A 26,720-nucleotide genomic window follows, 5' to 3' on the forward strand; every position below is an offset into this window, starting at 1 on the left:
AGTGAGCCATTGGAAAAGTAGTCATGGGTCAAACAGGTTTGGTTTTTGCTACCAATAGCCAAATCTTAGAAAGACTGCATCTCCTAGATTGTAAGCTCGAAAGAGCAGGGCCCTCAATCCCCTCATGTTTTGCATTGTATTGGTATTGTTCTGTCACCCTTTGTAATGTACAGCGCTGAGCGAACTATTGGCGCTTTATAAATACTGTATAATAATAATAATAATCCAATCCTCCATTGGGAATAATTATATGTACAGGTACCATATAGAGCAGAGACAGATTGCTACACTGGGCCTGGACACTTACGGGTCAATTTAGAATGGAGAGTGGATACCAATATTGACATACACTGAAAGGTAACAAATATTTTGCAATAAAAAAAGGTTAAAACTGCAACAAACATGTTAGGTGCTAGAAGACCACAATGCATAACGTGACATACAGGTCCAGAGTGTGTCAAACCAAGGCAGAAACAAAATGTGTACAGAATCAGACAGGACAGGCTAAAAACCCAGCATGAGAGACCAGCAGAAGCAGCTCACCTTCTGAGCCCCAGAGAAAGCGTGGTAGAAGCAGGAAACGTAGGTCATAATGGCCTTCTCATCAGGCCTGAGAGTGCCCACAATATCTGTGCAGAGAAGAAAGAGAAAGGACAAGTGCAGAGTGAGGAGGTGCAGACCCAGCCTGGGACCTAATGAGGGGCCTTTCCTGTCCCAGATCTGCACCTCTCTGCCCTCAGTCTGTGTCAGGAATGGCTGTGTGAGCTGCAGGGCTCATTGTGTTTCCTCGCACCAGGTTCTGGGAACAGTGAGAAATTCCTGACACAAAGCAAGGCGACAGCATGCCGCGAATCTGCAAGACAAGCTGGAAATTAGGCATGCGGAAAATAAAGAGAGGAGACAGGTGGGGGCACTTTGGCCGCCCCAGACGCTACCTTCTGGGCTCCTGAGAAGGCGTGGTAGAATGAGGACACGTATGTCATGATTGCCTTCTCATCAGGACGAGCAGTGCTGACAATGTCTGGAAATGAAGGGAATAGGTTAAGACACAGCAAAACAAAAATGGCTGAACTCTTGGACGTCTTTTCACTCGAAGAAAAAAAAAATGGCTATAGCAAAATCTGGGACTCCAGAGTGAAACATGAGGACTTTCAAGGGAAAATTAAGCTTTTATCAGCAAAAAAATTACATACTTTTAAATTAATTTTGAGGGCAAAAGGATCCCAGGTGTCAATGTGCCTGAAAGAACTGCCATGAGCTCCCACCATTCATTAATATAAGCTTTTTCCTTAATGTGGTTGTAAACCTCAGACATGAAATATGAAAAAAGCATATCCCTGTATAGTGTCTCAATCCAGAGCACTAAGTGCCATTTCTGTCTGCTGCTTCGTTCCCCTGCTATCTGCACAAGTCCCTTCTGCCAAGTTTTCCTGACATCTCTCTGTATTACCGGAGGCCAGTCAGTATAGGGCTTACAACCACTTTAATGTACCATGTCATGACATCTGGGGGGGGGGGGGGGGGGACATGCCTGAATGGGCAAGACCTTGACAGTCTAAATTCAGTGGCAGAAATACTAGCCAATTCACCCACAGGCACCTTATAAACTGTGGTGAAAAAGTCAGCACTGAAACTCACAGCATCCGTTTGCTGCACCAATACACCTGCAACTCAATGCATGGCGCTTCAATGCGTGCATGGAAATAACCGATACACATTTGTAAAGTGCTGTGGGTTCATTAAGAAGCCCTACTGTAGCTCCCATACAACCATCAGTGAGATGTAGTTCCTAGACAAAACTCAGAATTCTAGCTCCATGGACCCACATTGGTGAATGGGCACATTAAATGCAGAAACTGCAGCTCACCTTCAGCGTCCAACATTTTGGGGATATCCAAGTACTTCTCCGCCACCTCAAAGGCAGTGTTCAAGTTAGTCACTGGGTCATCCTAAAAATATCATAAAGTGACAGGGTTAAAGTATGTGAAAAATATATACTATGAATGTTTAATTACATACAGAATAGTTGGTTTACCTTTCTCAGTTTATCATATTCTATAAGCTCTGGTCGGTGTCTGTGAATCAAGGCATTAAAAGCCAGGCCATCCTTCCAGCTGGGGAGAGAGAAAATAATCTTCCTGAATGAATCTAACCAAGTATCAGTGAAAGGAAAAACTTACTAATGTTCAGTTTTGCTACAGATTCAATGTGATTATGAACACCAACTGGAGGATATACCATGTGGCCACAGAGTACAAAAAAGTCTGAATGGCAGTGCAATGCAGTTGGTTTTTCTCATGAACGAAGATTAATTTAATTCAGTAAAAATAGATTTAGATTTTGTCTACATAAAAGCAAACAGAAGAAGCCATTTTTTCCATTATTAGAAAACTGTGTTAGTGCCTCCCTGATTTAGTTTCACATTGCTACCTGAGTGTGACTTTCCCTGATTTGATTACTTAGCTTTAACAACTACCATCCACCTGCCAATAGAGTTCCCTTACTGGCCACTGAGCAGTGTAAGTTGTCAAGGAAGACAGCAAATGTCAATATACAATTCCACTGAGGCTGTGGGAGGGCATTCACACACATATATACCTAGGGAGCAGCTACAGTATATACACTGGACATACCAGAGTAACGTGATGTACTTCCTTTAGCATATGCAGTAGCAGCAAAACAAATCTGCAGTTGTTAATATTGTCAGAATGCAAATATGCCTGTCAGACAGCACACATTGACTAAATTTGGGAAGGAATTCTTTCCCTGTTCCTCAGGCAATGTACTGTAGCACTGAGCCAGCCTGCTGTATGAATGAGAAAAAAAAAAAAAAAAAAAAAAAAAACCACACAACAATGCATTGGCTCAGTGGTTACGAAGCCTACTTTTGGATTTTTTTTGTTCAGTTCCTAACTAGGCTCTGGCATATGTGAGGAATAAAACAAATGTCACAGACATCTAGGATCCATTGTCCATTACTACTGGCAGGAGGAAAGCATTCCAGATAAATACATGTGTTGCACCCTACAGTGACATCACTAGATTGATCTGAAAATATTTCCTAAAATTGTTTGCAGCATGTAAGTGGTGGGCACTTTTTAACTATTGGTCATAAAAGACAAAAGAACATCACCTTACATTCAAGAAAGTAGTGTAGAGCAATTAATGAGGTTTGCTTGGTGCCTATTACATACATGTAGATGCATACATACATACGAGGGCCTTTCAAATGTGATGCCTGTGCACGTGGCAAAGCAAAAGCAGCTTATGCCAAACGTGACACTTTACCTTATGTGGAAGTTCTGTACATTGACATTCTTGTAAGGCGCAGTCTTTCTCTGACACCACAGTAATAATCCTTCCTTTGCAGATGTTTCTGTGGAGACAAAAAAGAGGAACTTTATCACGAGACAGAAATGTTGGGGAATTAGAAAACAGGCAGAGAAACCACAGTCACAGCACATACCTTCCACAGAGATGTCCTGAATTGCAAACCGCAGAATGATGGTCCAAATCATACCCAGTGTCATCTTAGCATTGCCATCAACAATTTCTAAAAGAGAAACACAACAATTTAACAGGGACCCAATCAAAATCCGCTGTTTGCAGCTGTCCTAATATGCTATTCACACACATTCTTATAATTGGGTGATTTGTAGGATCACCCCAAGAAGAAAAAATAAATAAATAAAAATGGGGAAATCAATTCGGAAGCATCTGCCAAAAGGTTAAAAGTTTTTAGAACACAGAATCCTTTATATTGGGGGTCGCAGACTGGTACTAGTCCTTGCCCTGTTTATGACCAGGCCACACAGCGGGAAGTGAGCGGTGACCGCGGACCAGACCGGGCAATCACAGACCGCCGATCGCTACTCACCACCCGCTGTTCGGCCATGCCTGTGTCTCCTCTCCCCGCTCTAGATATAGATCTGCACAGAGAGCAGGAGAATTCTCATTAACAAGTGGGCAGATCTGCAGCTTCTGCTGCCGCCTGGTCTGCTGACAGGATCACATCGTCAGGAGAGGAGAGGAGACAGGCTGAATCTTGCCTCTGCCCTGCTAAAAGGTAGGACTGTGCAGAGGAGGCAGAGACTGAAAGGTGACAAAAGAGGAGGGATGTCATGACTGCAAGGGGCACAGTGTTTGCAGGTGAGGATAGGGGTTTGTATGCTGTGATTGCTAGGGGCACTGTAATGTAAAGGGGCACAGTGTTGTCCCTTTCACATCACAGCCCCCTTCCTAGTGCAGTCCACGTTACATTAATGTAAAGGGGACTGTGCTGTAAAGGGGGGCTGTGATGTGAAAGGGAACGGTGGACACTGTGGGACGGCTTTAAAAGGGGGAACTGTGAGGGAAAGGGGGGACTGCGGACACTAATATAAAAGAGGGGACTGAGGACACAGTCACATAAAATTGCTGCAATGAAGATTGATAACTGAGCGTTAAAGCAGTAGTAATTACGGATTGGTGACTTGTACCTACAGGTAAGTATATAATAAAGATTACTGGAAGGTACAATCAATATCTCCTAAATGTGCAAAGTCTAGGAGATATTCACTATATCTGCAGCCAGTGACGCCACTGGCGCATTACACAGGAGGGACAGCATACTGAGCATGCCATCCCTGCAAAGCACTGTGCCCTGACAATGGCTCCACCTGTATGCGTGGAAGTGACATCCTCACGGCTCAGCCATTCGCACGTCTAGAGCCTGCAAACCCAGGAGGAAGACAGGGTGAAGATGGAAGCCCTGTCAGCAGTGATATCATGACACTGGACAGCTTAGTTTTAAGGCAAGTATTTCATAATGTACTAGTATGAGATCCATACTAGCACAGTATGCTCTTAACTTGCAGGGAGAAGGTTTTATTTTCTTTGCAGACTTTTCTACCGATTTAAATTTAGAAATATTTAGATATGAGGAAGAGGGGAAAGGGGAAGGAAAGGAAGAAAGAAAAAAAGGTTAAGTTTAAAAGTATGGTTAGCCTCTTTCCAGTTTTGAAGTGAACACAGGGCAAAGCAACAGGCTAATTTTTATTTTTCCCCACTCTGGTTTCCCATTGTTACTGGGGACTGAAACCATCAGTGACAAACCAATTTGATAGCCAACAGCCACGCCAGTGGGATATAATCTATGGGTGCAGGATGTTCACTGTACACGTCTCCTGTAGCTCAGCTCTCAGGCATGTCATGTGTCACACCCTCTGCCTCCTTGCACATGCTACCCACCGCCATACACCCCGCGCCCCTCTCCCTGCACATGCTACCCACCGCCATACACCCCGCGCCCCTCTCCCTGCACATGCTACCCACCGCCATACACCCCGCGCCCCTCTCCCTGCACATGCTACCCACCGCCATACACCCCGCGCCCCTCTCCCTGCACATGCTACCCACCGCCATACACCCCGCGCCCCTCTCCCTGCACATGCTACCCACCGCCATACACCCCCCGCCCCTCTCCCTGCACATGCTACCTTCCGCCATACACTCCGCACATTTATCCCTGCACCTACTACACACCGCCATACACTCCGTACTCCTCTCCCTGCACATAATACCCACGGCCGTACACTGCGCACTATACATTCCCTATTTAATATTACCACATTCTGCACTGTAACTCATCTCAGACTCTATTTAACCACATCCCTGTAAGGCACAACCAATATTTAGCGCAATTTGAATCACCGCCACTTTTACACACACACACACACACACACACACACACACACCCCACTGGGAGCAAAAGCAAGGCCTGTGTTAGCAACAAGTCACTGCATTTGAAGCCCACAAAGGGCTATGGAGTCCCCTGTGACAATGCTGATCAGCTTCACGCTGCCGCATGGCCATATACCTGGAAGTATCAGAATTTATTTTTTTCTCAACACAGAATGTAGCAGGCAGGAAGGAAAGGGGAGCTGAGTATTTTATTGGAGGGTTAAACAACACTTTGCCCTGAATAAGCAACGCTCAGGCAAGCTTTAGGATAACAGTGGCTGGCCTCATGTCTCTTAGCTCAAGTTACCCTATAAAAGACTGTGGAATATTTGATTGCACTCTGTATCCCATAATAAAAGTTGAGCCAGATAGTGAAGGTCAGTCTAGCTCTGTGCTGGAGTTAATCTTCTAATACAAATATCAGCTACAGTATATGTCGTAATACAGCTCCATGAACTGGTGATGGATTCTAAGAAAACTAGCAGGGGAGCGTATAGTAAGTGATGAACTGATACATTTTTAGAGCCAGGTATACAGTATAATTATTATTATACAGGATTTATATAGCGCCAACAGTTTGCTCAGCGCTTTACAATATAAAGGGAGACAATACAGCAACAATACAGTTCAATACAAGAGGGATAGGAGGGCCCTGCTCCATGGAGCTTACAATCTAGGAGGGAGGGGTTAGTGGTACAAAAGGTAATAACTGTGGGGGATGGACTGGTGGGAAGAGTAGAAGATTGCATTATTAGCTGAGGGCAGGATAGGCTTCCCTGAAGAGATAGGTTTTCAGAGATCGCCTAAAAGTGAGCGGAGTAGGCGATAGTCTGATAAATTGGGTAGAGAGTTCCAGAGGATGGGGGAAGCTCTGGAGAAGTCCTGGAGACGAGCATGGGAGGAGGAGACAAGGGAGCTAGAGAGCAGGAGGTCCTGTGAGGAGTGGAGAGTACAGTTTGGGTGATATTTGGAGACAAGATTGCTGATGTAATTTGGGGCAGAGTTATAAATGGCTTTATATGTTATTGTTAATGTTTTGAATTTTTTCCGTTGGGCAATGGGAAGCCAGTGGAGGGAATGGCAAAGAGGGGTGGCTGATACAGAATGGTTAGTAAGGTGGATGAGTCTGGCAGCAGCATTCATGATAGACTGAAGAGGGGATAGCCTGCGATGAGGTAGGCCAGTGTTTCTCAACTCCAGTCCTCATGGACCCCCAACAGGTCATGTTTTCAGGATTTCCCTCAGATGAAACAGCTGTGGTAATTACTAAGGCAGTGAAACTGATCAAATCACCTGTGCAAAATAATGGAAATCCTGAAAACATGACCTGTTGGGGGTCCATGAGGACTGGAGTTGAGAAACACTGAGGTAGGCCAATGAGGAGGGAGTTACAATAGTCAAGGCGAGATATAACCAGGGAGTGAATAAGTTTCCGAGGTTAAGAATGGTCGTATCTTGGAGATGTTGTGGAGGTGAAGTCTACATGATTTGGACGGCAATTGGATTTGGGGCTGAAAGGACAGATGGGAGTCTAGGGTTAATGCATGCAAACCCTTACAACTGACATCTAAATGATTTTGGAAGCATATTGCCTACTTCTGTTTCTCTACTGGCTTCTAGACTGGACCGCCTGTCTCAAACAATTTTCCTGTTGCGTGCCAAAATCTTTAAAATCTGTAAACCCCCATTAATGGATGACAAACTTATGAGAATGAGGATGCAAGGAAGTTATTTTAAAGAAACAGTGCCTTTATTGTTAGAGGTCATGACTTCAGAAAAGTACCTTCAGCTCCAATAGAGACCAGCTTCACTCCTTTACTTGCAATGAAGTCCAAAGCTTTGTTAACATTATTAATTTTATGGACCCTCATTTTTCCTCTTTCCGGTTTCGGAAGTCTTTCCCCTGAAAGAAACATATCAAAATCAGCACAATCCTTCCAGAATGATTTTCAAATGATCTAAGCCCTGCCGGCTGCTTCTCTCACAGGATGGGTGCCATAAAGAGCTCTTTCTGGCTCACACACATGCCCACAAAAGAATCAGCCACAAGTCCAAGAGGGGAAAAAAAAAAAAAAAAGGGAAGCCTTCTGCACATGGTGTACAAATCATACCCACTGCCCTGACTCCACCTTCTATTACTATCAACTGTAATGGGCATAACCTTTAAGATTTGGTTTGTTGTATTTACTGGAGCCTGGCCATTTCATCTGTGGACAAGGCTTAAATCTAAAGTCTGAATAAACAGATATACAAATCATTTGGCATGCAAAAGAGCTCCCAAATTTCTATTTTATCTGTGTATTTAGCAGTTTGCCTTGATTTTAGATCTAATGATTCTGTGAGTTCTACAAGATCTCCCTTCTGTACAGCACATTTGGCAGCAGTGGTTGTTGAAGTTTCAGCCTTTTGACTAGGCAAACAAAGGTTTTTGGAATTCAACTGGTTGGCCTTGAATGACGTAATCATCATTATATTCCCAAAATGTGTCAATCTAGTATGTACAGTTTCAGTATCTATTGGCAAAATGCTCAAAAGCAGGTTCCAAGGACCCAGCAAGGAAACATGTTTGGAGCTCACCTGAAATGACTTCCAGAAGTAACATGAGCTTCAACCCATCTCTGAAATCCTCATCGATGTTCTCGATCTGAGTGCCAGCTTTCCTCAGGTGGGAATTACACCAAGCTGTGAAAGTCTGTGGGAAGAAGAAGAAGGAGGTCAATCAAGGGTTCAACTTTAAAACAAAAATTGCAAGCTTTTCAGCACTTCTTTCATGCAGTGACTGTTTATCAAAGTTAGTAGTTGTTGCATTTGTGGTAGACACCACTGGTGAAGTCTTTGATTAAGTTGTAATTTCAGTTTTGTATAAAAGGAAAAGAGCTGGAACCCTTTAGATCTCCATCCATGTTTATGTAGAGGGACATTTCCCTAACTTCTGGTCATAATGAGTGTGGTCATTGAACAGGTGAAGGCAAACCTTTCAGATGTGAACTTGAGTAAGAGGTTCGCAGTCTTCACCACTCTATCCAGACTGAATAAAAAGTTGAGGGCTTTGAGGTCTATTTTGCTTATTAGAAATGAAAGAACGGTTTCCTATTGATCACTGACTGCTTGTGGTTGATATGTAGCTAGACTACCAAGCACAGTTACTGCAGCCCTCACCGATAAGACATGACAAGCTGTTCCCAGTATGCAATCCAAAATAACCAATACAACTGCTGCTGGCATACCTAGCATAAAGTCATGAGGGTCAAGGTTTAAAGCTGAACTCCAGATAGAAGAAAACACACACACTTATATACATAACAGGATGCTGAATATATTTTCAAATGCAAGAGACATCAGTAAATTGATTTGTCTGTATGTTGGCATTCTGTAATCACCTGGGCAGTAAGACTGAGAAGGGGGGGGGTAACACTAGAAATCAGGCTTCACTGAACAGCACATGCCAAAACAAGGAGGGGTCCCTTTAAGATCCAGAAGAGCTCTTATGTCAAACCAATGACCCTGAAGTGGACCAGGCAGCAAGGGTTAACTTGTGGCACTGGATTAGCAGTCCCCGCAGGGGGTTACAACAAGGCGTGCCCTGGAAAAACAAGGAACTAAAGGTGAGTATAACTGGCTTTACCAGGTAAGGAAAATGTTACACCAGGTGAAATAGTTTAGAAAGGGGTGGGTAAAAAAACAAAACAAAACAATTTAAGAGGAGCGGAGTGAAAGTGGAGTTGGCATTTCATTGTGAGTGCTTTAAACCATTAACCCAATTGTTGTCAAAATGCAAATGACACCATTATACTCTGAATGACAAACAGTACAGAGCAGCATATCTGAAAGTGCAATCTTAACACAAAAGGATAAATATATACTTAAAGCAGAGCTCCACCCAAAAGGGGAAGTTCTGCTTTAGGCCTTTGTCCCCTGCTCCCCATTAAGGATTGGCACCTTTGGGGAGCGAGCGGATACCCAAAGTTGCCTATGCGATCGAAAGCGGAAGTTGTCCTCCCCCCTCCCTCCCCATAGTCTTCTGGGACATGTGACAGGTGCCAGAAGACAATGGGGCCATTCACAAAGTGCAGTGCTTCTTGTGCATGCGCAGTAGGCACCCGGCTGTGAAGTTGCAAACTGTCACAGCCAGGTGCCCACACTGAAGATACCGGTGCCAGGGAGAGAAGACGACTGGTGGTGAAGACACTGCTGGACCGAGGGACAGGTGAGTGGCTATATTTTAAAAGTCAGCAGCTACAGTTTTTGTAGCTGCTGACTTATTTTTTCAGGTGGAACTCCACTTTAAGTCACATATTACCTACATAAGACAGGTGCTAGAAGACTACGCGACCATTCACAATGCGCAGTGATGGTCACACATATACGCAGTGGGCACCTGGCTGTGAAGCCGCAAGCTGTCACAGCCAGGTGCCCACAGTTAAGATGCCGGGGACAGAGGACGGCCAGTGAATCTGGCTGTGATGAGCACACTGCTGGATCAAGACACAGGTGAGTGGTTGTTTCTTAAAGATCAGCAGCTACAGTTTTTGTACCTGCGGACTTATTTTTTTTCACTGGAGACTGGAACTCCGCTTTAAGGTACATGAATATCTATGTGTGCTTAGTTTAAATGCAGCCTAAAGATCAATATGATTGGTGGACATTTGAGGCTCACCTTTTCTAAAACGTACACGGAATAGCAAAGCCTTCCAGACAGACATGGATGTGGCTAATAGATAGCTTGCTGTCCATCCTTTCACGGATATTCAGCAAACGTCACAGACAGCAAAATTTAAAAGGATTTTAAATTAAAGGGACACAGCATCCAATTTGTGCTCCTTCCAAGCCTATTTCATTAGCTGCATGACTGTACGGATACAAAACTAAAGCCCAATTTCAGCATTTCCCCCGCTCACTTCCTTCTCCCCCAGGCAATGTATGTATGTATATTTTTTTACACCTGATACAATGAAGCCGGCTACTCAGTGACATCCATTGGAACAATTCTTTAATGGCTACATAGCAGGATACAGTAATAACACACTAACGTGTTTCAGCCGAAACCTTACTCATAGCATGATTGCGCCTCCTGGAAGGGAGGTCTATAGTACCCTGCACTCACAGGGAGTGCAGGAGGTTATGAAGACAGAGGAGATCTAGTGGCAGAAGGAAATTACTGCAAAAGGCAGTATCAGAGAGGAGGCAAGTAATGTAGCCAGAGATGCCTTTTTTTTCTGCTTTTTTCTCCAACTATGGCTAGACTATCAATTTTTTCTTATATTTTGACAAAAAAATAAGAATGAAGATTAGAAAGTCAAATTACTGAAGACAGTCAGGGAATAAGAGCAATGGTTTTCCCTTTATTTTCCTAGCATATTTCTTTTATTCCCAATGGGAGGCCCTCTCGGTAAAAATCAGAATATCCAGGCCTGCTCTGGAACATGGATTTTGCACTAGCGAATGCAATATTATTATTATACAGTATTTATAAAGCGCCAATAGTTCGCTCAGCGCTGTACATTACAAAGGGGGACAGAACATGTGACAGAACAATACCAATACAATGCAAAACATGAGGGGATTGAGGGCCCTGCTCTTTCGAGCTTACAGTCTAGGAGGGAGGGGGTGGTGGCACAGGAGGAGATAGCTGTGGGGGATGGAGTGGTAGGAAGAGTGGAGGAGGTCGGTCAAGTTAGCAGGGGGTGGGGTAGGCTTCCCTGAAGAGATGGGTTTTCAGGGTGCACCTAAAGGAGAGGAGAGTAGGTGATAATCTGATGGGTTGGGGCAGGGAGTTCCAGAGGATGGGTGACACCCTGGAGAAGTCCTGGAGGCGGGCATGGGAGGAGGAGACCAGGGAACTAGAGAGAAGGAGGTCTTGTGAGGAGCGGAGTGTGTGTGCTGGGCGGTACTTGGATATTAGGTCAGTGATGTAGTTCGGGGCAGTGTGGTGGACGGCTTTGTACGTCAATGTTAGGATTTTGAATTGATCCGTTGCGCAATCGGAAGCCAGTGGAGGGATTGGCAGAGAGGGGTGGCGGAAACGGAGCGGTTGGAAAGGTGAATATGGAGCTAAAAAGGAATCTACAGAGAGGGAGACTGAATATTTACCCAAATTAGCTGTTTATGAAGGGGATGTTAGTATATTATACAGCACAGTGACTAAGTTGTTAGCACTTACACATAACAGCAGTAGGGTTGTCGGTTCAAATCCAAACCATGACACTACTATTACTTGGAGTTTGCATGTTCTCTCTGTGCCTACATGGGTTTCCTCCAGGTACTCTGGTTTGCTCCCACACTCCAAAGACATGCTGGTAGGCGAGTTGCATCCGGTCTAAATTGGCCCTAATATGTATATGAATGTAAGTTAGGGACCTTAGATTATAAACTCCATGAGGGCAGGGACTGATGTGAACGTACAGTATATATGTAAAGCGCTGCATTAATTGATGGCGCTATACAAGTACCTGTAATAAATAAAAATATACATCAGCTAAGAATGCCTGAAATAAGCACTAATTGCCAAGGACGGACTATCTTGGTCTCCAGCCATGGTTTTTCCCCAGGCAGGCCACATACCTGCTGCTCTTGCACCATATCTATAGGCACAAACAGGCATGTTCTTTAAATGTAAACAGGTTTTTAGAAGGATTGCTCAGTGATTGGGTTGTGCACAGCAATTCAGCTGACCAACTAGTCTGCAGGCACCTTTAGTATCGGTGATCACCTCTCAATAGACTATTACTGGCATGCTGTTGAGTTTCCCCATCTTCTCACAGTGATGTGCAATTTCAATAGGCCAGGTCAGCTAGTAATTCTATTATATACTACAGGGAAAAAAAGTTTCCAAAAACACACTGAAGGACCCAACCTTTCCCCAAATGCTGATAATCCCTTAAAAAGTGGTAACCAATGTACCTCATAAGGGACAGCATATGGGTAGCTCCTGAGTAAATCAATACATAAAAGCAGAATAAATGATTTACAACACTAGACAAAAAAATACAAAGAACAAGGAGAAAGGTCTTTGAATTGGTGTGTGACACGAGATGACAGTCCCATGACACAGCGCCACCCATGATATGCCAGATGGGCAGAGCCCGGGGGTGTAAATTCTTCCTTAGTGCTGGAATCAGGTGCCAGCCCAGAAATCTCTAGTAAGAAAAACAGATCTGGGTCATTTCCTGAGCTCCCCCCTCACCCGACTGACTCACAGCTCCTGAAATAGGCGCACAATTATCGCTCACAGCTATCCTCTGCACACACAATACATGCAGTTAACCCCTGTGTGCCACATCTCCATGTGTAAAGTAGAGAATTGGGAGATCCTCAAAGTTATCATTGTGTTGTCCGTCTGTTTAAATGGCGAAAAAAAAAAAGTATATATATATATATATATATACACACACACATATATATATATATACATATACATATATACACACATTTATATATATATATATATATATATATATATATATATATATACACACACACACACACACACACACACATTATATATATATATATATATATATACACACACACACACACACACACATTATATATATATATACACACATTATATATATATATACACACACACATTATATATACACACACACATATACATATATACACATATACACATATACATATATACACACACACACGTACACACACACGCTTATGCACCACACATATACGGACACATCATACGAGGAGAGGAAGTGGCTTGAACATTTCCACGTCTATTAAAAAAGCACAGAGACCTCATGAACACCTACAGATTGCACGGTTCCAAAGCTTGCACTGGTACCAAAGATATTTTAATACTATCTATATCTCCTGCCCCAAATAAAATAACACTTGTTAATAGTTTTGACAAAACTGGCTTCCTTCTTCCACCCCTTCCATGCAGGAACCGGAGTCGGGATATTCTGTCTGGGAGAGTTGGAGTTGCTTGCATTAATTTGCAAGTCTGACATTGATGCAATAACAGCCAAGGGAGGGGCAAGTTCCTGTATAATTACATGAAGGATCTCGATACAGAAACTGTCTCAGGGCGTAGCACAGGGGAGAGACCCTATCTACACACCTCATTATTACATCAATATGGATAGAATGAGGACATCTTGGATGGAGCACCTTTTACAGCATCAAGACTTACTCATACCGTGCTGCCAAATTCTTTCACCTGCAGATTAGACATTTCCATTGTTGCACAGTAAAGAATTACAACACCCAGTCCCCATGCTGGGAGCCCAGCCCTACCAGAACACGCAAAGAGACTAATTCCTCACATTCTTTCACCTTCCAGGTCACAGTTTCAGAGGCAGGAGAGGGATGTCCTTGAGAAGGGGCAGGTGAGCTGTGCCGAATGCAAATCTGCTGAAGTCACAAGCACTTCCCGTGTCCACGCCTTGTGCTCTCTGTGCAATGACTTGCCCTGTGCGCCTTACTACCTGCCACACCTAATGTGCCTGACTGGCTTCTAAGGGCCCCGCTGGTTTTAGTTTGGAATCTGAATACAAAGCTGCCTTCAATTCACTTTTTAGTGTTGAATATTAGTACACTCAACAAAGCTTTTCATGCTGGAGCATTAAATCCCGTTTCTTAGATCTCTCACATTCTGGTGAAGGTATTTTTTTTCTTATAAATATCTCATATGGAGATTTTATATATATATATATATATATATATATATATATATATATATATATATATATATATATATATATATATATATACACACACACACACACACATATACATACACACACACACACACACACACACACACACACAGGAAACAACCCAATAGTCCCCATGACCTGAAGGCAGACACTAAGTCAATAAGACCCCATGCACACTTCCAGATGGGGCTGTTAGTGATTACGTGTGCGAGATGCAGTGTTCGTGTTTCCAGCAATTAGCTATGGGTGGCAGCCCTATCTTAAGCAACAGAAGGCTGGCAACACCTGTAGCTTATGGAGTGATTACCTGCAAAAGATCAGCCCTGGACATCTCCCACATATTTGAATGGGGCCTAAGAGGTGATCAACTGGGCCCGCGCACAAGTGCCTTATAGCAAGTGGCTTGCTATCTGGACACTGAGCATTGGGGCTGTAACAGGTGGCAGGGTGAGCCAGGAGCACCAATGGGGGAGGATCAGGCCCCATTCAAAACCAGTGCACAGAGCAGGCAAGTATAAAACCATTTATTTAAAAAAAATATATATACTCTTTACAATCACTTTAAGAAGTCGAGTGTCTAAAAGACTCCACTTGTAAAAGGAAATATCACTTTTTGATGGTTAAAAAAAAAAAAAAAAAAATGATAAATACCCATTTAGTAAAAAGGTGCAGGGATAAGTTGTAATACCTTATTCTTGGTTCCAGTACTAGCTCTCCATCCATCTCATGTACAATGCAGGTTAACAGCTTTGCACATGCTGACACCGTCTGATAGCCCACAGCTTCAGTCAGAAGAGAAAGCTGGAGTGAGGAGTGAGGCATGAAGCAAGTAATGCACCTTATATCTGCTCCCCTAGACAAAATGAAAGTTTAACCCTTACAGGGTCTGGGCCTCCGCTGCAAGGGTACAGTTTAGTCAACTGCCAGAGGTCAGTTTTAAGCGAAAAGTTGCCTGCTTGGCATTCACTACTGTACTGTTTTCCACAATTCAATCCCAGTATGTGTAAAAAAATACACACAAAAGAAAGAAAACAAAATGTACACATTTATGTTACAGACCAGATTCCACTAATATAGGTCTGGCCTGATGTACCAAAGAGGGAGATGAACATAGGCATTGTAAGGACAACGTGACAGGAAGTCACAAATTGACATCAGACAGGAAATTTACAAAAAAGACACAATGCTGAAATATTTCAGAAAGAACAGCCAAAAAATAAAAAAATAAATAGGTCAAGACAAACTGTGGCAACAGCAGGTATCTGGTCATTATAAAGATGGACTTCAACATGCAGAACACTAAGACAGTTCTTTTGTTCTGTAGGTTAACTTTGGTTTATTCCAGAGTTCCAAAAAATAATTCAGAGTTTCTCAAGCAGAAAGAGTTGCTAATTAGTTGACCCTCTAAACCAGCCTTTTTCAACCAGGGTGCCCAGGCGCCCTGGGTTGCCTGAGGTTTCTTCAGGGGTGTCTTGGCAAAATGGGTAAAAAAAATGCCCAGAAAACTTGTATACAAGCCCGCCTTTAGGTTACACAAAGCCACAGGGTTTAATTGTGCACCATTACAACCTTCTAGCCACCAGCGTCCTGACTACCAATGACATCAGTTGATAAGGAGGATGTCTGTTGCCTGCACAGCATCCTTGCTTGACCCTCCTCTACCCCTCTCTGTCAGTGCTGGGGTCACTTTAGCCCAATGGTGGGAAAAAAAAAAACTGAGGGAAAAGAGAAAAATGGAATACCATTCTGTACCAGTGTGCGAAAGTGTAGTTACTATGGAAGAATAAATTACCTCTAACATTGGGTGTCCCAAGTGTGGGAATCCTACTGTGTTATATGAAACTATTAGAATAGTTTATTTACATTTTAGAATGAGGTGCCTCAGGACTGTTCATAGTTTTAGAGGGTGCCTTGAGATTGTCCATAATTTTAAAGGGTGTCACGACTGAGAAAATACTCTAAACCATGAGAACAGATTTACTTTGTCTGACACCCTGCTTTAAATAAGTAATCTCCCTTTTTTTTTGTTGCTTTGGTCACCTAGGGACAAAGAACATGCAGCACTTTTCCAACGTGCTGTACAAGCTGGGATCACAAGGTGGACAGCACAAACCTCCAGACTCCTTCACTATTCCCAGTTTTCAACCAAGCAAGATCAAGGAGACGAAATAAGGGATTTTATGCAGAAAAATTGTTCGGGTTCATGGTTACAAAAACCAAAAAAGTACAAGGTATTTTACACATGCTTTTCTGGACCACCATTTTCACATGAAAACAGTGAAGCTACTGGTTCAAGGAAGCAGGCCTTTTTCACTTCCAATTCAGATCTGCTCTACATATTGGAATATATGTGTTTTTAATGATTACATGAGTGTGACTCTTGGCGCCAACAAGATTTTTTTTCCCCTACAGAAGGATTGTGTCAATGAAGCTGCACTGGGTTCATGCTGTCAGTTTAGATCAGTGGTTCTCAACCTTCCTAATGCCACGACCCTTTAATACAGTTCCTCATGTTGTGGTGACCCCCAACCAGGGGGCAAAAGGGGATCATGGGGCCCCTGTGTCCTTGCCCAAACTCAAAAAAAACTATGAAAAAAAGGTACCAGGAGCATCTCATGGGGCCCCCCCACTGACCCCGGGCCCTCGGGCATTGCCCGAGTTTCCAAATGGTCAGTCCGCCCCTGCCTCCAACCATAAAATTATTTACCCAGTAATTATAATTCATGACGTGTCGTTTTACCTCCAATACTGCTGCTTTCTACACAGTAGCTGCTTTCTACACAGTAGCTGCTTTTAACAGAGTAGCTGCTTTCTACACAGTAGCTGCTCTTACACATTGGAAATGTGTTTTCCGATTGTCTTAGGTGACCCCTGTGAAAGGGTTGTTCGACCCCCAAAGGGGTCGCGACCCACAGGTTGAGAACCACTGGTTTAGATGCAGACAGTCAGCCTCTTTAAATAGGTTTGTGTAACCGGCAAAAGGCAGAATTTACAGTGTTAACATCCCTGGAAGTTTGGGGAGTTAAATTCTCTGCTGTGGAGAATACTAAACGTAACCTACATTTGATAGTCTGCTTAGCAGAAAATCTATCCAAATGTCATACAACTAATACCCCTTAATGTTTCAGGCAGCCTATTGCAGAAATATGCTTGTTAGCACCCAATTACTTTCCCTTTACAGTCCACAACAGTTCATTGAGTGAACCTGAATGCCTAGGTGATTGCTAGAATGCAACGGAGCACGATGAATACAAGACACTTCCCAAATGCACAGGGATAGAGAACAGCCCTTCTCCCAATGCATTCATATTCTCATTTACCTGTTCATTATGGTATCTTATGCTATTAAAATTCTTGGTTAAATAATCTTTGATGTGAAGAAAATAACGTGTATAGGGATCTCCTAGACTGTAAGCTCTAACGAGCAGGGCCCTGCTAATGTCTACCTTCATTTTGTAAAGCGCTGCGCAAACTGTTGGTGCTATATAAATCCTGCATAATAAAAAATAATAATAGGGATACCACGCCTCTAACAGTTGTACGGAACAGGTACAAAACGTAGGCCCCACTCTTCTAGTTCGGCACGTCATAGCTGTCACTGGTGGAAAAGCACATACACAGTGCGCCTCACGTCTCCCAAGGCAGTCAGGCTCTGATAAATTATTCTGGGAGTCTGCCTTAGCAGATCAACCGACTTTCACAAAAGCAGCATCAGAAACTGTCACAAAACTCTGAATCATTTATATTTAGATATTGAAACACCTCTAGTATCAGAACCTACAGAAAAATGTTCCATGTAGACCAGGCTTCTTGATTTTTATTTTTATTTTTTTTAAACTAATCACATTGTAAAAGCACTGTGCAAACTGTTGATGCTACATAAATCCTGTATAATAACTAATCCAGTACCAGAAAAGTAAACCACTTAAAGACCATGCCTTTACTGGCTTTTTGTTTTCATTTAAAAAAAAAAAAAAAAACCCAGTTTTCATTTGAAAAAAAAAATTTTTTTGCTAGAAAATTACTTAGAACCCGAAACATTATATTTCAGCAGAGGTTCTAGAGAATAAAATAGCAGGTTTTGCTATTTTTTTTTTTTTAATGTCACATGGTATACGTGCAGCAGTTTTTCTAACAATTTTTTTGGGAATAATTACACTCCCTCATGAATTTAATACACACAAGCAAAAGAATATCGAATTTTCAGTAAAATATAAAATATGTTACACCGAGTAAATAGATACCAAACATGTCACGCTTTAAAATTTGCTCACACTTGTGGAATTACACCAAACTACGGTACTTAAAAATCTCTATACACAACACTTTAGAAGCCTTTACAGGTTACCAGTTTAGAGTTACAGAAGAGGATTAGGAGCTAGAGTTATTGCTCTTGCCTTATCATGCAAGAACAAGGAAGGGGACGTTTTAACTTTTTTTTTTTAATTTATTGCCATCACAAGGAATGTAAACATCACTTGACAGCAACAGGCAGTGACAGGTACTCTTTATGGAGAGATCTGGGGTCTATTAGACCCCAGACCTCTCCTCTGCCCTAAAAACATCTGATCAAACAAAGATCGGTGTGATCAAATGCTGTCAAGATTTAACAATGGCGCTGTTTACTTCCCGGGAAAAAAGAAGTGGCGACAGTACTCGTCGCTTTCGGTTTCCTATACCATAGAGCTCATAAGAGACCTTCCGGTCTGGCTTCAGTTTTAGGCTCTCCAATGGGATTTAGATCCTGGAGAGGCACCGGCGGACAGCAGGAGGGGAGGGGGAAGCCAATTAGTTGCTCAGATGTATTTTAGAAAAAAGTGGGCAGACAGCTGAAAAAAAAAATTATACCTGCAGCTGCAAGCATCATCCCAGTATACCACTTGAAACCTGTAAGATAGGTATGTTAGCGAGTCTTCAAGTGGTTAAAGGGTTAGTTCACCTTTTCAGAAAAAATTGAAAAAAAAGGTGAACATCGCACCCTCTCCTCCCCGGTTCCCTATGTACTTGCCTCCATGGGTGACGAGCCGTCAGTGCCCATGCAGCCAGTGCAGCAATCCAGGGATTTGAAATCCCTACGTTTCTCCCTCTTTTTGCAGGGTTTCCAGGTTAGATCAGAGCAATGCTCTAGGGCAGCCCTGCAGGAAGAAGCTGGAGAAGAGCAGGGATTTTAAGTCCCCGGACCACTGCACCAGTTACGCATGTACCGACAGCTCATCGCCTAATGATGCAAGTCCAGCAGAGCCTTGAAGATGGGTAGTATAAAGGTGCTCGCTTTTTTTTTTCTAAAAAGGTTGACTTACATTTACATAATAGGGCTACATATACGGCTTGTGTGATATAAGCCACTAAAGCCCCGAGTGTTCCTGCAGCCAGTCATAGATGAGGGGGGCCTCGTTTCTTTCAGATTTGCCCATCAGTTTTGAAGTAAATATGGATTATGCACCAAGTTCCAGCTTTTAACACACTCTGATCGGCCTATCCTTGGATTCTGATGGAGCAGCACTAGTATGAAACACAGGGAAGTGATCACTCCATTACCATAGAAACTGCAACTCCAAAAACAAGAATCAGGCTTCCCACTAGAAACAAAACAATTGAAAATGCCCAGGGAAGAACGCCTTGTTGTCAGTACCATCCGGAACATCCAGAAATAATGGGAGGGGTAGACGTGAAGTATGTTATTTTATGAAACCTGTGCAGATATCATGCACACACTCTTCGCATTCCCACCACTGCCGAACCTGACATCTAGTGAACATGCTGTGAAGTTAAATACAGTCTACTATTCTTTGTGCCAGGGCCTTCAGACTCCTCCCCACTTTATCCCAAAGACTATAAAAAGTTTTGGATGGAGTTCCACTTTAAAGCCTGATATATCAAGGTATTCTTACAAACAGGCGTTGCTTGCTCTTGGTCTTTAACCCACCCTCAAAGTCTGAAACTGATTGACAGCTGTGAAGAATTAAATCAAGTACTTGGTAAGAACATTGTGATACGTCTCACCTTTCATGAGTCATAGAGCATAGAACAGGTATGCAGGTTGGAAGTTATGACTTCACCAGCTGAACACATACACTGGGTCAATGACTTGGTAGGTGAGAATAGATGACTGACATCCGGGAGTTTGCATAGTTTTTTTTTTTTTTTTTTTTTTAAAAGTCAGTAATGGCAGACAACATATTTCCATCATGGCTTTACATAAATTCCAACCAGATCAGCATTGATAAGAGGGAGGTATTGGCTTCTGCCACAGCATTCCACTCCCAACCCAGAGGAGGCTTGGGAACAGAGACCCTTATCTACAAGGACTGAAGGTAAAGATGAATTCCAGGAATGGTATATTTTTACATAGGTACATTGTTCCAGCTTGGACCAATGTACCTATGTATATACAATGCCTGGCCGATCCCCTAGAAGCTGGAAATCACTGAAGCAGACACCACTACTCCAGTGATCTCCACTAGCTTCTGGATCCCGTACGAAGCGGCCAGCCTGATGCATTGTGAATACAGGAGGTTGGCACAGGTACCATTCAGAGAATGCTTTGTGCTTCCTGAATGAATGCAAAGCATTCTTTAATTAGATGAGATGCAGAAACGGGATGGAGACATCATGCTCTCCACCTCATCCAATCAGAAAATGCTTTGTATTCATTCAGAAAATGTAAACCATTCTCTGAATGGCACCTGTGCCAACCTCCTGTATTCACAATGCATCAGGCCATCCGTCTAGCATAGAATCAACTGGAGATCACTGAAAGTGGTGTCTACTACAGCGATTTCCAGTTTTCAGGGTTATCAGCCAGGTATGGTATATACATAAATATGGAAAAATGTATCAGTCGCTCTTAGCTCTTCTTGCCATATTTATTAGTTGTCAACAAAATGACTGCATACAACGGCTCCACTTGGGAACCAACTTTCCATGAACCATTTCACCACTCCTGGCTTGCTCATAAGGATCGGTGAGCAAGGAGTGGTGAAACGAGTCAAAGAAGGTTGACTCCCAGGTAGAAACATTTTGTTGGCAACTAATAAATGCGGAAAGGGGAGCCAAGAGTGGAGCGTGGCTGATAATTGCTTTCATATTTCTGATGACGAGTGGAGATGGACTACAGTGACCAACACCAAAATTGTACGTGTAAAAGGAGGGACGAGTCTTGAGTGGAGCTGTAGATTTGGATATGGAACATACCTAGTTACATTGGTCCAAGCTGGAACACTAACTATGTAAAAATATATAATGCCTGGAATTTATCTGTAAGCGGACCATACTCTACAATCGAATATCCTTTAGCTCTACCAATAACTATGCAATGTTGTAAAAGGACCTGTGTGATGAGAAAGATATTGACTGTATAGGTTCGTCCTAATGTACTGTTTTAGTAAGTGTAAATGAGATTTACAGGCATTGTACAATCAGATTATAGTGTGTTTGGGCACCCTGACAAATTTGTACTTGTTCATAGGAGACAATTTAAAAAACAGGAGCCATTTATCTTGTTAAGACATTGTACCTTGGTATAGGTCAGCTGTAAAATGCAATAACCAAGTATAATCATTAATGTTGTCTTAGATTGTACGCTTCAAGGTGCAGGGCCCTCCTAACCTCTTGTATTGAACTGTATCGTTGCTGTATTGTCTCCCTTTATATTGTAAAACGCAGAGTAAACTGTCGCTATATAAATCCTGTAAAATAATAATGTTGCAGATTAGACAATAGGAAAAAAGGGGCCGTATGTGCCAGCTGGACTAGTAACACATATTCCTGAAACGTGTGGCCCTGACTAGATCCTGGGCAGTCACTGCAAGCTATCCGATTTCAGTTTAACATGTCCCCAGGGAGTTGTCTCATGTTATAGCACAGCTATCAGAGGACGAGTCAGGAAAAACACTGACTGAATGAAAGCACACATTGCTGACTAATGGGTGAACTGGGAATCAAGACATTTGCATGTGCTAATAAGCCGGGCAAGGAGGTTTCCCTTCCACTCCTGCAATAGTTTAAAAACAAAATGAGTAACTGGCTGAAGAGTGATAAATTTATAAAAAGGTGGTATCTAGTTACACCCCGAGATGGTGTTTCCATTGCAGCAGACATACTATTTATTAAGACCTAAAGGCAAACAGACTGCCAGACATCATGTGAGGACTTGTGGGAAAGGTCATTTAGAGCTAAAGTACGCATTTTTGCCCTGAAAACACACGAGGACTTGTTGGCACTTTTAGTTCAGTCATAGTAGTAAACAAACCATATGTTATCTTGTATAGATTGTTCCGGTAAGCACGTTACGAAGGGTTGCTGTGGGTTACCTAATGTTTTACTAACCGTGCCATTTAAAAGTAATAACATAACTGGTTACTTTAGGTAACAAAACATTCCATTCTGGAACATTTTTTAATGAAGCCTACAATCTGTATATACAGTTGTGTCCAAAATTATTCAACCCCCAATGCTGTAAAGGGGTTTAGGGACTATAGTGTACATTTGGAATTGTATTCAGAATCAAATCCTACAAGGACGTTGTAACTACCCAAATGCAACTAAAATGACATCAATTGTTTATGTAATACAGTAGTAAATGGTTCTTATGTGGTTTCTTCATTGCCACAATTATTCAACCCCTTAAAGACTACCACTCTGAAGAACAGAGGTTCATACAGGTGCTTTCCATCAGGTATTGAAAACACCTGTGGATGTCACCGAGCAGCAATCAAGCATAATAAGCACCAATTAGGCAGCTTTAAAATGACTGTGATACTCAGCTCCTTCTAGACATTTACTGGTGTGGTTACAAACATGGTGAAGGCAAGAGAATGGTCCAGGAAGACAAGAGAAGAGGTGATTTCTCTTCACAGGAAGGGCAATGGCTATAAGAAGATTGCAAAGATGTTAAACATACCAAGAGACACCTTAGGAAGCATCATTCGCAAATTCAAGGCAAAGGGCACTGTTGAAACGCTACCTGGTCGTGGCAGAAAGAAGATGCTGACTTCGACTGCTGTGCGCTACCTGAAGCGTAGAGTGGAGAGAAGTCCCCGTGTGACTGCTGAGGAACTGAGAAAAGATTTGTCAGATGTGGGTACAGAAGTTTCAGCCCAGACAATAAGACGCACACTGCGTAATGAAGGCCTCCGTGCCAGAACTCCCAGGCGTACCCCCTTGCTGTCTCCAAAGAATAAGAAGAGTCGACTGCAGTATGCCAAAAGCCATGTGGACAAACCACAAAAGTTGTGGGATAGTGTTCTGTGGACTGATGAAACAAAATTAGAACTGTTTGGGCCCATGGATCAACGCTATGTTTGGAGGAGGAAGAACAAGGCCTATGATGAAAAGAACACCTTGCCTACTGTGAAGCATGGTGGAGGGTCAATCATGCTTTGGGGCTGTTTTGCTTCTGCAGGTACAGGGAAGCTTCAGCGTGTGCAAGGTACCATGAATTCTCTTCAGTACCAGGAGATATTGGATGGAAACGTGATGCAGTCCGTCACACACCTGAGGCTTGGGAGACGTTGGACCTTTCAACAGGACAATGATCCCAAGCATACCTCCAAGTCCACTAGAGCATGGTTGCAGAGGAAAGGCTGGAACATTTTGGAGTGGCCATCGCAGTCACCAGACTTAAATCCGATTGAGAACCTCTGGTGGGACTTAAAGAAAGCAGTTGCAGTGCGCAAGCCTAAGAATGTGACTGAACTGGAGGCCTTTGCCCATGAAGAATGGGCGAAGATACCCGTAGATCGCTGCAAGACACTTGTGTCAAGCTATGCTTCACGTTTAAAAGCTGTTATAACTGTAAAAGGATGCTGTACTAAGTACTAAGATTGAATGTCACTTGGGGGTTGAATAAAACTGATAATGCTGTGAGCACAGAAAAGACATTTGTGGTTATTTCATTATAACTGTTATGTTATATTTGTCTGACCTACAAGTGCCTCTTTAATGTAAATGTAAGCAAGATGACTGAATGATCAAAAGCAATGTCAAACTGGCCAAAACACTCAATTTCAGTGGGGGTTGAATAATTTTGGACACAACTGTAGATGAGTGAGGAAATCAGCAGTAACCTCATGCAGCAAAAGAGATGGCAAAGGCCTCCGGGTGGGTAGACTGTTCGAGTCGGTCATTTGCTTGGTTTCCTGGTTTCAGGTAAGACAGAGATGCCCTGAAAGAATGGAGGAGTGGAGCTGCTCTCCACCCTTCCTGCCTCAGGCTAACCAGCATGGCTGACATTAGCTCAGCTTAGAGGAATGTGGCACAAGCAGATCATGAAATCAGCCATTCATCTAAACAAGTACAGGGAGGGGAGAAGATTCCCATGAATGTGGCATCAAAGCTTCAGCTTGTTAAGGCTAAACACAGCCTTGCCAATGGTATGTGGGCTCCACTGCTGGACAAACAGACATTTACATGTTTGGCCTGACAAAGGGCCTCATGGGATGTGTGCTGCTCACATGGAGAGCATGCCGGAGGAAGCTGCTGCATGGTAATTGCAAGGTCAATTTGCATTTTAACAGAATGTCATAGATTTTGCCCTGGACTGGGGGGAAAAAAAAAAACCAAAAAAAAAAACCTGTAAACACCCACAGAGTTTATTGGTTAAACGTGACAACGGCTATTTACAAAAAGGCAATTTCCTGTCCCCAGAGTAACAAACCTAATAAAATCCAGAGTTGAAAGGTGCGGCAGGAAGTGCTCTTGGCCCTCCTATAAATGTCTTGTAAGTAACTTATCAGTCGGAAGGTGAAAGGCAAGGCAGGAAGAAAGCCAGTAAGCACACAGGAGGTCAAGGCACTATGCCCCGGCACACATGGCAATCCGCCTTTCATACATATGCTACAGGTATGAACCATGGCTGTTTTTGGAATGTCAGAAGCACAAACGAAAAAGTTTTCGAAGAGAATGATGCACCATTTCCTGGCTGGGCCAGAGTCCAGCAAATGCGCACAAGACATAATCAAGCTAAAGCCTCCAGCGACAGGAGGAATTTTAAGCACACGGGACAGGAAGGTCAGAAATGTGTGGGGACAGCGTGAAACCACTAAGTGCATTCAGTGGCCCCTGGATTCACATAAACAGCAACCAGGACTCCCACGCAGGCAGTTAACTCTGCCGTTGCTTAATGGGAAGTTGCAGTATCTCCAGACAGTTTAGGTGTTGAAATCAGCCACTATTCTGCAAAATGCTCACAAGCCTAGCAGACAAATATTTCCTGCTGCTGAACATTTCCGCTGTTATACATTCGAAGTTAGCAGGCTTTGAGCACTGACAAATGTCTTGAGTCACAGTACTTGTGAATTCCATTCTGGATGGAAGAACAAGGGAGATTTAGCGTGACAGAAAGACCAGGGATTACTATTAATAAACATGCGGAAACTATGCATTAATGTATACTTTGCTTTTCAAAAATGTAAACGACACGAAGCGCTAAGACTCGTCACAGACATACTGAACTCGTCCTATAGGTGACATCTGTGGAATGCTGTGGAGGAGCTCAGAGAGCATTAGGGAAGGCCACAGGAATTCCATTAAGAACAATATCCTCGATTTACCACTCGTGCCCTTGGCCTCAGAGATATTTCTGGACAATGGAAATAAAAACCAGAGCCTTTTCTTTCAAAAAGGTCCTAAAACTCGTACCATTAACTGGTGTGTTATGTCCATATTAGCATCACAAAATTACATGGAAAAATTGCCATGAAACATGGCTGGGTCCTAGTAGCCAAAGCACTTGAAATACAGATTCCTTGATATGGCCACTGTCTACCAGACTAGACTGGCCGACTCAAACTGTACAGGGCAACTGCACATAAGTGACGCGTAAAACAAATACATAAGCAATGCTGTACCAGTCATAAAGGAGGGCAGCACCTCCATCCTACTCTGTCTTGGAGTCCATAAAGTCATTCCTCCTGTTCATCACCTTGTAAAACAGGCACTACTGCAAGCCAGGCTTAAAGGATAAATTCACCTTTGGGAAAACATTGCATGTTCCACCCATTTTTAGGGTGGAACACTTAATATTTTCCAGCTCCTGCAGACTCTCTCCAATACCCCTTCTCATTGTGACAGTGGGCCTGGGATCTTCTCCCTGCACCTGCTGTCACAATTTGAAAAGAACATGGCCGTGTGGAGCTCTGGTCACATGGATGCATAACTCATTCAGAAAGTTCTGTAACTGAATGAACTACAAGTACAGAGAGTCTTTGCGGATGATTGCTTGTAGTTCTCAATGAACTACCAGGGTGCTGGTGAGCGCTCGAGTAGCAGTTCATTAAGCCTTCCAGTCATTGTATAACTGCCTGTTCGCATTGGAGGTAC

At 43.0% G+C, this 26,720-nt stretch overlaps 1 protein-coding gene across 4 annotated transcripts in view; it reads right to left on the bottom strand.

The window, feature by feature from the left end:
* ACTN4 (actinin alpha 4) overlaps positions 1-26,720 on the bottom strand; it is a 100,002-nt gene that overhangs the window by 32,546 nt on the left and 40,736 nt on the right. For 2 of the 4 annotated variants that reach the window (XM_089658216.1, XM_089658214.1), the window contains exons 2-8: positions 8,299-8,413; positions 7,505-7,624; positions 3,467-3,553; positions 3,289-3,376; positions 2,036-2,114; positions 1,868-1,949; positions 544-629 (exon numbers count right to left, since the gene is read on the bottom strand). In XM_089658216.1, the coding sequence (XP_089514342.1) occupies positions 544-629; positions 1,868-1,949; positions 2,036-2,114; positions 3,289-3,376; positions 3,467-3,553; positions 7,505-7,624; positions 8,299-8,413 (657 nt within the window). Of the gene's footprint in view, positions 1-543; positions 630-935; positions 1,022-1,867; positions 1,950-2,035; positions 2,115-3,288; positions 3,377-3,466; positions 3,554-7,504; positions 7,625-8,298; positions 8,414-26,720 lie in introns of all 4 variants that reach the window. The other 2 variants (XM_089658215.1, XM_089658213.1) reach the window with 1 other exon arrangement.

The sequence above is a fragment of the Staurois parvus genome, unplaced genomic scaffold, assembly GCF_062004578.1.
Source record: "Staurois parvus isolate SC_StPar_1 unplaced genomic scaffold, SC_StPar_1.0 ptg001058l, whole genome shotgun sequence".
In the NCBI taxonomy this organism is placed as follows: domain Eukaryota; kingdom Metazoa; phylum Chordata; class Amphibia; order Anura; family Ranidae; genus Staurois; species Staurois parvus.